Genomic DNA, 15,122 nt, shown 5'->3' with positions numbered 1-15,122 from the left:
AATTATATCACTCCTAATCTGAAAAGTCACATGTGGGTGTTAGTTACTAACTTTTATAATTTTTTAAAGTCCTTCGGTATCTTAAAAATGCTACTCCTAATTATCTGTAATATCTATTTCGTAAATTATTTAATGCACCACTGCGCCAGTTAAGCAAATGTAGGAGTATTAAACTAGACATTTCATATTAGGAAAATGATTTATTGATATTATGGCATTGCTGTAATAGGACTAGTAGTAATATAAATTACCTATCAATTTTAAAGCCGCTTTAAGAACACAATAAATTACCTATAAAAAATAAGTACTCCCTCCGTCCATAATTAAGAGTCTCAATTCTAAATGGCACGGAATTTAAGAAATGTTAAGAAAAATAGGTGAAAGAAAGTTAGTGGAATATGGGTCCCACTTGTATATATTAGTTTTAAATGATATGTGAGTGGAATGAGTTAGTGGAATGTGGGGTCTCTTTACCATTTATGGTAATTATGAACCGGGACTCTTATTCGTGGACGGACCAAAATGGAAAAATGAGACTCTTATTCGTGGACGGATGGAGCATATAATTAAGTGTAATATACGCTTAATTCTATCTTTGATTTAAGTCTACCTTTATGAGTATAATCTTTAATAAATTTTCTTTCCACTAAAACAATAGTAGTATAAAAATATTTGGTGTGGAGGTGTAACTCTTGGAGACTTCCGAAGTACATGGTCGTTACTTTTAAATATAAAAATCCGTACATGAGTTGTACTCTTCTTATGTTTTAAAGTTTATAATTCGACGATTTCAAAGGTTGGTAGGACCCCAATAGCCGACTTGATAATGCTTCCACATATGAAATCCATTTAGTTCAAAGCTTGTGGCTGGAATTTCGCTTATTGCCCTCAATTTTTCCTTTTAATATTCCCAACACTCCAACCTATCCCTCTCAACTCGCAACTCTCATATTTAATCTTATACAAACAATTTGGAAGAAATTAAGTATGCCCTACTACTTTTGTTCGATTTAGAAACTTCAAACTAAATACTAGTCAATTTTGGGGAGTTTGAACCTTTTGGTCATTTTAAGAGCTGGGTTTTAGCTAATTTGCTGTTTTTTCCCTTCCTCATAAGTACTAACTGATTATCAGAAGAAGAAATGTGATCATTAACAATAAAGTATAAAAGAAAATAAATTGTGAGAGTATTAAAGTTTTTGCCAAAAATTGATGTATACAAATAGCTTGGGAGTTGGAATAGTCTAAAACAAAATATGATGCATCTAACTTGATACAGATGATCAAGTATTAATTTAAATTGGATTATTTGTCTTAGGAATCATGACATATTGATACATTTTCAATTTAAACATTTTCTTTCATCGTTTTATTAAAACATCAACACCATTAAGATTTTAATGTTGAAATTATCTCAAAACATTTCTGACCAATTTTTACGTGTACACACTCAACTCTCAAGGCAATGCTGCTGTTTATGAACTGGACAATGTTACTTATTATGAAACTTCCAAAATTTTGACGAAAGCTCTCAAATTTCCTTTTCCATCTCGGTTTTCCACTTCATCATCAACATGGTCAATTTGTCTTGGTTGAACATTTCGAATGCACAGAATTACTGAAATAGTCAATATAATTAATGACACGTCGCACTAATTTTTGGTACTAGTTTTGTAATCACAAAACTGTTAAAGATGATACTGTAACTAAAACAATTATAAATTCGTTGTAATTGCTGATTAAATGCATCTTTTAAGGTAATTAAATTAAACCCGTTTAAATGTTCATTGGCTTTATTTTGTTATAAATATTTCACTGTCAGAAGTCTTCGTAAAACAATAAAAGTAGTTGCCGTATTCAATAATTTAATTTTGATTATAATCGATACCAACTTTTGATGGTGGAATTTAATAAATTGTAGTAGTATTATATATATTGAACTTGTCTGTGCTATATTTGGTGTTTCCGGGCCATAGTGTACAACGTTGACTTCAAAGTACTGCGATGGATTTTTCATAAAATAAGAGAAATGTTATTATCTTGTACTTATATTTGTTTGCTGAAAATTAAGCTGTTTGCCTTATCATTCACTATACAAGCTGTTGCGTTTCAGCGTTTCCTAAGTTTATTTCTCCGTTTAATAAATCAATTCCTATTTATGGTTTATATTTAAAAAAATAAGAAGTTCTAGATAGCCAACACTTCATTATGATCCTTATTATACGGAATATAACTATATAAGTAACTTGGAATTTGATATCCTTAGGCCATCAAATATAGGGGCCGCATATGCGACTCTATTGCAGACGAAAAATCAAGGGGTGACCGCTAAAACAGTCACAACCACGGCTCTAAGCCAAACGATGTGACCATTTTTGCGGCCCTATTTTGGGTGATGCGGCGACCGCATAGCAATTTTCTTTTTTTAAAAAAAAATTTGTTATTTATGATTTTTATTCGATTATAATGCATTTATTTATTGATAGAAAATTATTTATTTTATTTTTTAATAAAATTCGCCTATATATACCGACTCCAACAAGACACCGATGGAAGAAATTTAGGAGTGTAACAGAGGAAGTGTTAGGCATTTTTTAGTATTTTAATAATGTAGTGATTTATGGTATTTTACTTGAGTATAACATTAAAATTAAAATTGAAATTTTTTGTTGAAAATGAAACTAAAATGAGATTTGTTTTATAACAAATGTTGTGGCTAAAATATAATGAGATTTGTTGACTTAATAGTTGAAAAATAGAATTGCAAGTTGTAGCTAAAATGAGATACTCCTTATTTAGCTTCTATTGTGATGCCATTAGTACTTTTATAAAGGAGTGGTTACTATCTTAAAAGATTTTAAAAAATGTATTATTCATTATGTGTAAAAAAAATTAATCTCATTTATATGAACGATAGAATTTTAATTCACAACTAGTGAAGTAAGAGAATAAAAAAGAAAAATATGGATTAAGTATAATAAAAAAGAGAACAAATAGTAAAGCGGATCAAGATGAAAAAAAAGATTGAAACTAATTTCCGTGGACGGATAGAGTATAAACTAGTTTTACGATATTAAGTACAAATTGTATTTATATACTACTAAAAAAGAGTAGTATTAAATTATTATTCGAACTATTTAGTATAGCATATTATTACTAGTATTCGTGAGTTGAAGGCGCCCTTTGTGATTTTTCGAAGTGAAAATGTTCTTGGAATTAGAAAACTATAATTACTATTTACCCAGAATAACAACTGCATGCCACGCTCCACTAATTAGACCAACCAAAAATAAATTACTACTCATATCCAAATCAGAATCATATGTTTTCTTTACTCATTTTCATTTCCTCTGCATGCCGTACTTTTGTATGTGGAGCCGTGGAGGTGTCACAATTTTGAAATGGCAAAAACTTTGGTACGTTTGCTCCCTTCTCCCTTCTCCCTTCCTACATTCAGTGGCGGACGCAGAAAATTTTGTTAGTAGGGGCTGAATTGTGTGTGTAGAGATAGAGAATTAAGATAAAAAAAATTAATACATAATCGGACACCAAATACATAGGTCATTTTTCGATCGTTTTAGTTTATAATGATAGATGATTGTGTATTACCCCTCATATGAATGTAAAACTGTAGAAATTTTGAACCTCCGTGTTATCTGAAAAATAACATCCGTAACAAATACTAGTATAAGATATGCATTAATATTTATAAATAAAACTAGTCTAATGCATAATCAAAATGGTACCGTATATTATCTATAAAATAATATAGAGTTCTTGAATCAAATTAAATTACAAATGTATTGCATAGCATGTCTTTTGTCATATTTCCAACATAATAGTCACGTATTAATTAAATATGACAAATTAAAAAAAAATTAATTTTGCATAAAATTGGAAAAAGAAGAATAAAAGAGAACAATTGAATTATAGATTAAACTCAGTAAACAGTTATTAAATTTGCATCGATGATATGGGAAGAAAATGAATTATGATTAAAAAGAAATTTTTAGTCAAGAAGGAAATATTATTTAATTTAAAATTAACTAACCTTTTTTTAAAACTAAGTAATCAAGAAAATGAATTATGTTTAAAAAGAAACTTTCACACAAAATACACATATTTTAAGGCAATAAAATAAGTGAGACTCCGCATCACTTAAAAGAGATGACAGCTCATCACTTGTTTCAATACAATAATAATATATTAAATTTATTAAAATTGAGTCTTCTTCTTCACGCTGCACAACCGCCATTACTTATTTTCTCTGCAACTTTTTATTTCAGATTCAGTTCAGCCCATCCTACCATTTAATTTTTATAGATTTAGACCTCAGCAACATTGATTTGGCAGGGGCTTATGATTAGCTTTCGAAAATTTTGAAAATTTTAGAAGTAAAATAAAACAAAAAAAAACTTCTTGGGGAGGGCTTAAGCCCCTCACCCCCTCTTACTGTGTCCGCCACTGCCTACATTAGTCCATTACTATTGGCGGCCTCATCCCCCTCTCCTCCACTTTCTTCTATTGCCCTTACCATTGTTGATTTTTTATATTCTATTTTTTCTTTATGATTTTATTGTTTCAAATTTAAATTTTTGTAAGGCACTCGTGATAGCGCCGATTTACCTGCACTACGCGATCGGCGGATTTATCGGTGCTATTGCATGGAGTTGGAGGATAAAACCGCCGAGCCGGCCGCCCTTTGAGATAGGGTGTGTCAATTGGCGCTATTCCGTCCTTTCATTTTTTTTGAAAATGTACTCTCTGTTTTACACTATTAATATCTCATTTCTCCATTCATTTCATTCATCCATGCACTCCAATCACATACATATCTCTTCCTATTTTTTCCACACTCTACTCTAAATGAATCCCGACGATGTTAATCTTACGACTGCCTTAGGCTGCCCATGTAGGACCGTTGAAGCTTGTTTGAACCTTTTTTTAGTTTGCTTCTTGTTGTACTTTTTTCGGCATTTTAATGTCATGAAGATGTTATTATCATGTTTTTAAATCTATGTTATTTTCTATTTATATTTGATAACACAAAAATTTTATAAAAAATGAAAAATGGTGGTGAAATAAGGGTGGGAGGTTTAGAAGATAACACAAAAATTTTATATTTGCTATTTATATTTGATAACACAAAAATTTTAGAAGATAAAATGCTGACGTAACAGATAGAAAATGAGGGTGAGCAGATTTTTATGGCAGTTTATAAGACACTATAATAATGACATAAATAAAAAATAGAAAACTCATCAAATAGCTCGTTATGTGTCGATGATATAGATGCAACAAGGAGTGAATTGTGAGCGGCTCTGCTGAGAGCTCCTTGATCTTGATCTTGACCAAATATTTTGAAAATAAATTTGCCCTTGTTAACACAATTAAAACAAATTAAATATATTAATTGAATTTAATTAGTAGTCGTAGCAAGTAAAATAGGTAAATAAGCAAAACTCATTGAAAAGATGCAAGGGGTGATAATTTAAGATCACTTTTACCGTTTAATGAAAAACAGGAGAATAAAAAAATCGCTAAAACCCAACGTCGTCTTCCATTTCTGAATCAACTGCTGCTGCAGTGGTAGACACTCAACTGTCGCACACTCGGATCCGATAATCCGTTTCCTGATTATCCGATTCGGATTATTGATCCGTGCACAAGCTGTACTGACCGAGGCCGAGCGCTCTCTCGGATCCATTTCGATCCGAATATGGACGCTTTGCAGGAATCGGGTTGGGAGGAGCTCCGGAAAGAAGCTCGGAAGATCGAAGGTGATCTCGATGTCAAGCTCTCCTCTTATGCTAAGCTCGGAGCTCGCTTCACTCACGGAGGTACACTCTCTCTTCATCCTTGGCTGACATGCTGCCATTTTGATTTTTAGAAATGATTTTAAGATGTGGTTTTCGCGATTGCTGATAGTAATGCGAGGATACGCTTGTTTAGTGTATTTGCATTTGGGAAATTAAGTCTATGAATGGATGGATTTTACAACTCTGCCTATGTTATGGTGGAATAAATTGACAACAAGAAGAAAATCTGCGATCTGTGGTTCAGATCACCGTTGATTTTGATTTGTCCGTAACAATTTTAGTTTGTTTTCGCAAGCACTGCATGTGCCTGTTGGTGGACTTGTGGATGCTTGTTGATAGGGGATCTGTTTATTAGCACTCGTAGATGAGGTTTCGTCAATTTTATGTGCAATTTGGGAATTTGAGCCATAGGATTTTAGCTAAATTACTGACAGAGAAATTAAGTAATCTAACAGTGTAATGTAGGATGGAAGAATATATCGACCCTGTTCTGTTTGGCTAGATGAGAGATATTTAGAACTTCCACTTAACTGAAAATTCTAATGCCGGAAGCTATACCTGTGCAATGTTTATACATGAGCTTAATGGGCTGTATATGAGCATATAAGTTTCTGATGCATATTGCTGTGATGCGGTTTCTTCATGTTTGCTGGGCAGGTCCCCCCCCCTGTAACTGGAGCTTAGGAAATTATTCCTGTGAAACCTATTCTCTTTGTTTGTCAGCCTAATATATAGTAGTATGTGGTAAACCTTTGTTACCCTCCCACTGTTTCCTTATCTTAGCCTTAATGAAGGTGATACCAAGTTAACTATCTTTATATTCATATAGCCTCTGGGCCTGCAATGTAGTTTGCTTGCCCATGTTACTCTATTGTGCATTTGGTGCAGCTCCTTCTGATAGAAAGACGCAGCGTTCTTGAGCATGTTTAGGAAAGTAGTGGTCTAGTGGAGCCATGTTTGGTTTTGAAGATCTTTTCCCTTTGAATAACCCATTTATTTGGGAACCATAGTTTTTTTTCCCTATAGGTAGTATAAATTCCCGCAAGGCTTGCAGTTCTTATGGTTAATGGGCTTCCAGGTAATGTAGATGCTGGTTCACCAACTCTTGGATCCAGCAGGTCATGGAAGTCTATGGAAATGGAGATTCAGTCCTTGCTAGAGAAGCTGCTTGATATAAATGATTCAATGAGTCGATGTGCTACATCTGCTGCACCTACTACTTCAGTTACACAAAAGCTTGCTAGGCACAGAGACATACTGCATGAATTTACGCAGGTAGTATGCAATCTTTTTTTTTTTCTTTCTTTGATACTTCTGATATAAAATTTGCATCCAGTAACTAGAAAAATGGTAATAGTTGTCCAGTCAGAATACTTTGTAGATAGGGCTCGTTCACTTGAAATTTAACCCTTTGTCAATTTGGTGCTACAATCACTCTCAGCAGCATTGGTATCCAGAATTCTTAAATAATTTTTGCTTCATGAAGCTTTATACTGTACTACTATAGGCCATTCATGTCATTATTATTATTATTATTATTATTATTATTATTATTATTATTATTATTATTATTATTATTATTATTATTATTATTATTATTATTATTATTATTATTATTATTATTATTATTATTATCTTTATACTTAGATGATGGTTTATTATGTAAATGGGTTAAATATCAGCTAAGCTGCCAGTTATGTTGCTTCATTTCTTTGAATTGTTTGTTGTCGATTTCATCCAAATTAAGCTCTCTGTTTTTCTTACACATGCAATAAAATTCTCGGTGCTTAGTTATTTTCCTGTACTTATATTCACAAATTATATGGGATATCAAAGGTTAGAATCTATCGCTTGTAGTATGAAACCAAATTTTTCTAAGACTTTTGCAGTATATATATCTTAACAAGGCTTTGTCTACCTATGTGCCTCTGCTTCTATTATATTTTTGCTATTACAATTGTGCTGCTGTCCACCTAACTCTATGACGTACTTGGAAATGCTACACAAACTCTTTTGTCTGTGAACTGCATCCTTAATGGTTTCTAAGCAGTAGAGCTCCCTAGTGGTGGAATATTCTCAAGTTGTTACCAAATGTGATGATTTCCCCTTCATATGACACACTGAAGTGGAAAAAGTTCCCTTGAAAGGCATGCTTGCATCACATATGACAACATCTTGGCTGGATATTTTTGCTGCCAGGGAGCCCTAGGTGATAAATACAGCCCACGGCATTGTTAGGATACAATCTGGCTAAAGAAAAATTAAATAAAAAACGTGTCCATGGTAGTGCAGTTGGACACATGTAATTAAAAGTTGTATCTTCTGTAGCTGCAATTTTGCTTCACTGTACACCTGTACCGAATAAGTTATCTTCGGATATTTCTGTAGGAGTTTAGGCGAATCAAGGGAAATATTAACTCCCAGAGGGAACATGCCGAACTTCTTAGTTCTGTGCGGGATGATATCAGTGAATATAAGGTGAGAGCACCTGATTTTGAATATTAACAACTTGTTGGTGCTTCTTTGAACTAAAATTGAATTTATGCAGGCCTCTGGGAGCGTCTCTCCAAGAATGCAATTACTAAGGGAGAGAGCTGCTATACATGGGAGCATGTCACATGTAAGACTTAAACTGCTGATTATTTTGTTTGCTTGGTACATATTGCAGAGAAATGTTTCTTTGTGCTATAGTGAGCTGGTGGGACCATTGGATGAGGTTGGAAATTCTGTAGTGTTTATAGAGATTTCCCTATGGAAACTATTAGATGTCCTTTATGAAGTGTCATTGCAGTATTTTCCACGAGCTCCAAGTGTGGGTATTCTTGGGGTAGTGATAATGACTAGTCCATTCTTCATTTGTCTAATTCATGATACTGGAATAGAACTCCTTGACATCAAGCAATCAGAAATTTCAAACACCCTGTTAGTTCTGCTTTCTTTGTTGCAAGGAAGTTTCAGAAAAATTTCCCCAGTGATGAAGTACGTCTTCAGCTAACTTTCTTGGTTGACTTGGTCACTCTTAGATCATTCTCCTAATTGAAATAGACAAAAATTTCTTGTTGATTTTGCCGATGTTCTTGTCATAGTTTGGCCATGACGTGCACAAATTCTATACAGCCTGTATAAGACATTTAATCTTTGATCTGCAGATTGATGATGTTATTAGTCAAGCTCAATCAACCAGAGCAGTCTTGGGCTCGCAAAGGGCCCTGTTTGGAGACGTTCAAGGAAAGGTCAAGGTACTGGGAGACAAATTTCCAGTAATTCGTGGTCTAATAGGTAATTTCTCGATAGATATTTGTCTGCTTATCTTTTATCGTGAAAACCCATTCTTGATTGTATTGTTACCTGATCCATCCTCACAGGTTCAATCAGAAAAAAACGATCAAGAGACACGCTCATCCTATCTGCTGTCATTTCTGCTTGTACGCTTTTTCTTATCATCTATTGGCTCTCAAAGTGAACAGATTTATGTCAAAATTGAGTGAGAGAGAAGAGGACTTCCATATGGATTTTCCGTTTACATGTATATTTAGTGAAGTCTATGGTGGTTTTTTTTATCAATGATTCAAATGCTCTCATTAATAGAGGAAATGCATTTCGATCACTTAAACTGCAGATGACGCAGTGTTATTAATAAGACAATGCCCACATGTTACTTTCACTTCAGGTATAAGCTCCTCTGCCTCAACCTAACATATTGAGTTCATTAAAAGTTTCTTCTTTGCCTTGTTATTACATGTCAAATCAAGAGCATTCTTTGAGATTTTAGCCTTCACATATGTAGTGTTTGGATGAGAGATTTAGATCAAAGGGCATAATTTGGTTTCACTGATTTGAATGTGGCTACTGGTTAGGGTATGAAGCTCCATATTTGGACAAAAGACATAATTACCTATTCTACTATCTCTCCTACTCTAACCTTCTTCGTGTTTTATTCTATATCCTCACATAACTCACTAAACACTCATTCATTAATCTCTGTGTCCAAAAGAAGTGTCTCAACTAACACTATAACTGGAGCTTAGATTCGTAATCACTTCCATAAATGTAAGACCCTTATTCCATTTATAACACAATCAATCAAACTAGTCATTTTAATGCATTGCATGTCATATATTTGTACATGTGGGGCACTAGCATGTGTGAATGGAAGGAAATTTGAAGCAAAACAGCATACTATTGCGATAGGGATTTACTGTGTTGGTATGGGCAGGAAAGACCTTTAGCTTTAGGTGATACTGATAAGGATCAGTAAATGATAGTTACTCCTATTTGTAAGCAAGTACAACGACAAATGTTTTAAATGCATGTGGGCTGGAGACCTAATTAATCAAATTTCACTCTTTAGAGAAATACCCAATTTCCTGTACAATAATATATACATACAATTTTTTGTTTATATAGATGCTAAAATGACCATGATCGCCACATGTAACTGGAATAGTCAATCGCAATGTGACATTTGATGTATACAACAGTTAAAGTTGGGTAAACAAACTATCAAATCCAACTCATCATGTCATGTATGATTGATATTTGATTACAAGTTCTTCAGATTGATGGATATTAAAAATATGAAATGTTGAAGAAATGAAAACATGTTGTAATTGAATGTATGACTTTATGCCCATTACTGTCACGTGGCTAATGCATCACTAAACACTTTATTGTTTTTTTCTTTTGTTGTCATTTGATAAGGGATGGGAATTTAAAAAGGTGCACGGATATACTTTTAATTAATGATCTATTTATTATGCCCTCACTTTAATCAATTGGTGGTACCATGCATGTCCTTGGCCCAAACTCTTTGCTACCTACATTTATTTTTTACCCTCTCTTATCCCTCTCTCTTCATGAATTAAATTAAAGTGTGGAATACAATATTATTATACAGTACCTGAATGTGGAAATTAGTAGGGTTTTGTTATATTTAGCTAGTGTTGACTGGGAAAACAAACAGATTGGAGTCCACTCTTGATTTAAATGTAATTTAGTGTAGATATGGTGTATGCACTGGAAAATAAGAAATTTGCTATGTCTGATGCATGAAAACATGTATGTGGTGCTGACACCATGCTCCGACTCCTCTGTGGATCCTCATAATAGAGGTTTCAGATCCCAAAATCATGCCTCTCTCACACACATAGATACATGAATATATGGGGAATCTGTATGTATAGATTTTAAAGTGAAAGGTACTTGTCGAGCTATATATATATAATGGCATGTAAATGTACACAGGAAAGATAAGCCTACTGATGAGGTTGAGATGCTAAAAACATGTTTCATTCATTAATTGCTGTCGATGTTTGCAGAAATTAAATTATTAAATACTCTATGGAGAAGGTATGAACTTATTTAGATGCACTGGCAAAAATTACGCGTGAAGACGATTTAAAAATCTTTATATAAATAATACTATACGAAAACGAATAAGAGGTGGTTAACCTAAATTTGATTTATTGTTAAATTTTCATGGCATGCATGTTTGGATGATGATTTCTAGAGAGAATGTTTTTGGTATGAGGAGAAAATGGATCACAAAATGTTAGAAGAGAGAGGGGTTGCTGGGAATGCATGTGATCCTCGATATACTTTACTTGTTCATGTTTCATTTTTTATGTTTTATACTCCTTCCGTTCCATGTTAATTGAGTTTTTTTTCTATTTTGGGAAGTTTCAAGATAATTGAGTCATTTTTATTTTTTGCCTTCTATTTCTGGCAAAAAGTAACTTTCTTTTTTACTTTACTCTTTCTTTATCTCTCTTACTTTATTCACCATCCATTTAACACACTATTCTCATGCCGAAAAGAAATGCATCAACTAAAAGGAACGGAGAGAGTAATTTCTAGTAATGAAATGATATAATGTATTGTAACATAAAAAAAATAGAAGTTGACTAATTTTGGTGGACAGACAAAGATTAATTAAAAAAAAAAAAGATTTTTAGGAGACATACGTAAGTATGATTTTTTTATTTATTTTATGGGAAGCAATTTTCCCTCCTCAGATAGTATTTTTGGGTATGACTGTAATCAGTACATCGGAGATACGCACACACTATATGTTTGAACTTTGAAGTGAGGACTGATTCCTAATCTATAGTTTTAAGTACTAGTATTACCTTTTTTTCCTTTTAGAATCAGATTTAGGTGTAAATTTAAAATCCACTCTCATAACTTATAGTAAATGTCTAGTTTTTATAAAAAAAAAGTGTTCAAACTAAATTGAAAGTGAAGAGATTGGATTGGACACACTTTGCATAGAATTCAAGGACACTCTTGAATCTTGATACTAATTCCTCAACATATCATGTAGTCGTCCAGTAGTTGATCTGCCGGTTGACAGACTAATTGATTTCCACTATTGCCAAATCAACTAGTTGGTTGAACTTGATACGTTATTCAATTAGCTAAAACTACTCATTCCGTTTTTAAAAAATAATTTTATTCATGGATGCTACGAGTTTCAGCATATAATAGGTAAATTAAGAGAAAGAAAAATTGAAATAAATAAATAAAATAAGATAAAGAAAGAAAATGAGACCAATTTTAATGGACATACCAAAATACTAAGAGGAAGAGGAAGTACTTAATTTGTTAAGTAGTAACTGACTTTCATGCAAATTTTGCCAAAATCCAAAGTCATAGGTTGATTCACTTAAAATTACATAAATTTCACATTCTTTACGATATATGGAATTTTTACAAGTGCACTTATTCATCAACACTCAGGGTTTGTTTAACATAATTATTATTATTTTTTTCAAATCAGATTTTTCCTATGATCCTTTTTTTTTTCTTACATCATTTATTTGTTTTAAATCCAAATCAATCAAGCTTTTTTTCTTTTTTGTTTGCCTATGTTTTTTTAGTTAGTTACAAATCATCAATAACAATTCTTCATTTATCTTTGAGGTCATGATAACTCAAACTCATGACTTGTGAAGATAAAGACTCTTTCCTTTTTGGTCTGTCCCATAAAAATAGAAACTTTGTATTTAAGGAAATGTATTTCCCACCTTAATAAGATGTGACCAATTTTCCACTAACACACTTTTCTTTCTATTTCTCTCTTACTTTACCAATTTTGCACTAAAACCCGTGTTGTTTCTAAAGTTCCTAATTTTAGAGGAAGAAGGGAGTAAGTCATTTGGTAATTTTTAAATATAGCATATTTTATTTATGATTACTAATTCTATGATAATACAACAATATTTTTACATGAACAAAATATTAATCTAACAATATATTAATATTAGTATGTCATTAGTATCTAATTAGATACTACTTGCAGCTGATTTTATATTAAGGTGCTCTCATCTCGGGCTCCTGTAATTAAATTACTTAACTCATTATTTCTTCACTGAAATATCTAAAACTTGACATAAATCAAAATTTTCACAAAGTTAGGGTTTTTTAGAAAGTCATAAGTTAAGAATATTTTTTAGAGTTAAGGACACAAAATAGGATTAATGCTAAATATATTTATCATAGTCGGGAAGCACTGCATGCATGCATTGCTATTTTCCACTATTTTTGGTTGTAATTAAACAACTAAAATGAGCAGCGGTAGCAGAAAATAATGTAAAGACAAATTGCTGTACAGTAATGAAAAGATATCCATGTTTTCAGCTTTCACTGACAATTTCGTATCTGTGTGTCTGATCGATCAGTCAAATCACAAAAATTAAATAAATAAATAAAAAGTACTACTCATATGCTGCATGGAACACCGTTTCAAATGCCTATTGATATGCATTTCATTTCATTTTACGTTATTTAACTTTTCAGAAATATAGAAACTAACCTTTGCTTTTGGTATGAAAGATGGCCCTCGAAAAAATTGATCCATCATTATTAAATAAATACTTTTATCTCCATTCTCAGGAAATTTCATGGATTGCTTGAAATTTGAACTTATAACTCATAAGGATTGCTTGAAGAATATTTGGTCCACACACATAGTGAAATTGGGTTTTTAGGATCGAGGTCAGGTATGCGGATCGGAAGTTAGACTAGATACTCGAATAGTGATTCAGGATGGATATCGAATTGGGTTCGGGTATCTAAGGGATACTTGATTGAACATCCCAAATAAAAAAAAAAATTATAGTACTGGCATTTTTGTGTTCATCTTTGCAAATATTTCCCACACCTTTTTCTCCATGTCTTTTATCTTGTTTAGTAACACTTGATAGCAATATTGTCAACACAATATTCGAGTGTTAAGCCTGGAATAAGTTAAAAGTCTGAAGGTCTATAATATGAAGAAATCGACTAGAGAAGAAGAAGCAAGTCATGAACATTAGCTTCAAAGGTATACCTTCCCTTATTACACCAGCTAACGACCTACTAAGTTAACAAAGCATGCCAACTCAGCCATCTACTGGGATGTTGTTGATAGTCCAATGAGGGCTCTTCCACCTGTTGACTTCGATTGTTGTGGACATGTAGAATGACCTAGATTTGATTTATAATATGAATAATATCAAGAGTCCAGGAAATCAATGCTCCTAGAATTCTCTCTATTTAAAATGATGTCAATATAATTTTTTTCAAGTATTTGCTGCTCTAGTTTATCTAAAACCAACCCAAAAATTTTGTAGCTTGAATAGTGTTTGAGGTCTTATTGGAGTACTTAGAGATTTTATTGTAGTCTTAGTGCATAGTATGATACTCTACATACCTCTAATGGTTGATTATTGTTATCTATCCAAACATTTACCAAACTGATCAGGCATGCATAACGAATGAACGAACGAGCATTTAGCTTCGAATACGCAAACAACAAAATATCTTGTTTTCGATGAACGCTTGGTAACGTAACTTCACGATCTATCATCTTGTTCTTGCTAAAGAATATACATATAACATCATGACAAAGTGTATCATTTACAAATTAATAAATTATACTTAGTTAAATACGTGGTAGAGATCGCACCAAAATAATCAATTGATCAACCTATCTCTCTCTCCCAAAAAGGCCTATCAATCGGCCATGGCCGATGACACATGGGCCCTATCGTGTAATTTTTTTTTTATTTTTTAAAAAGTTATTTGAAACGATCTGTATATACCCCATACCCCATTATTTACATTCACCCCTTCATTCTCACTCTATACTTCTTTCTTTTATTATCTTTTTTATTAAATGTATGATGTTTCTTTTGTTTTAAACTTAAGTATGTATGTTTATAATTTATTTGTCTTGAATTTATTTTTATTTGTTATTTTATCTCATTTTATTTGATACCAATAGTTAAAAATAAAATATAGAAATAATACTGATGTGGAAAT

General features: G+C 32.5%; 1 protein-coding gene across 1 annotated transcript; it reads left to right on the top strand.

Annotated features, from left to right (window-relative positions):
• Nucleotides 1-5,527: 5,527 nt before the first annotated feature.
• LOC125219745 (Golgi SNAP receptor complex member 1-2) lies at nt 5,528-9,379 on the top strand. Its single transcript, XM_048121790.1, has 6 exons — nt 5,528-5,840; nt 6,898-7,094; nt 8,208-8,297; nt 8,368-8,439; nt 8,969-9,098; nt 9,185-9,379. The coding sequence occupies exons 1-6, from the start codon at nt 5,720-5,722 to the stop codon at nt 9,280-9,282; spliced, it is 708 nt and encodes a 235-aa protein (XP_047977747.1). The 5' UTR covers nt 5,528-5,719; the 3' UTR covers nt 9,283-9,379.
• Nucleotides 9,380-15,122: the final 5,743 nt, after the last annotated feature.

This window comes from Salvia hispanica, chromosome 4 (genome assembly GCF_023119035.1).
Source record: "Salvia hispanica cultivar TCC Black 2014 chromosome 4, UniMelb_Shisp_WGS_1.0, whole genome shotgun sequence".
NCBI classification, from domain to species: domain Eukaryota; kingdom Viridiplantae; phylum Streptophyta; class Magnoliopsida; order Lamiales; family Lamiaceae; genus Salvia; species Salvia hispanica.
This window is presented reverse-complemented; position numbering and strand designations above follow the sequence as displayed.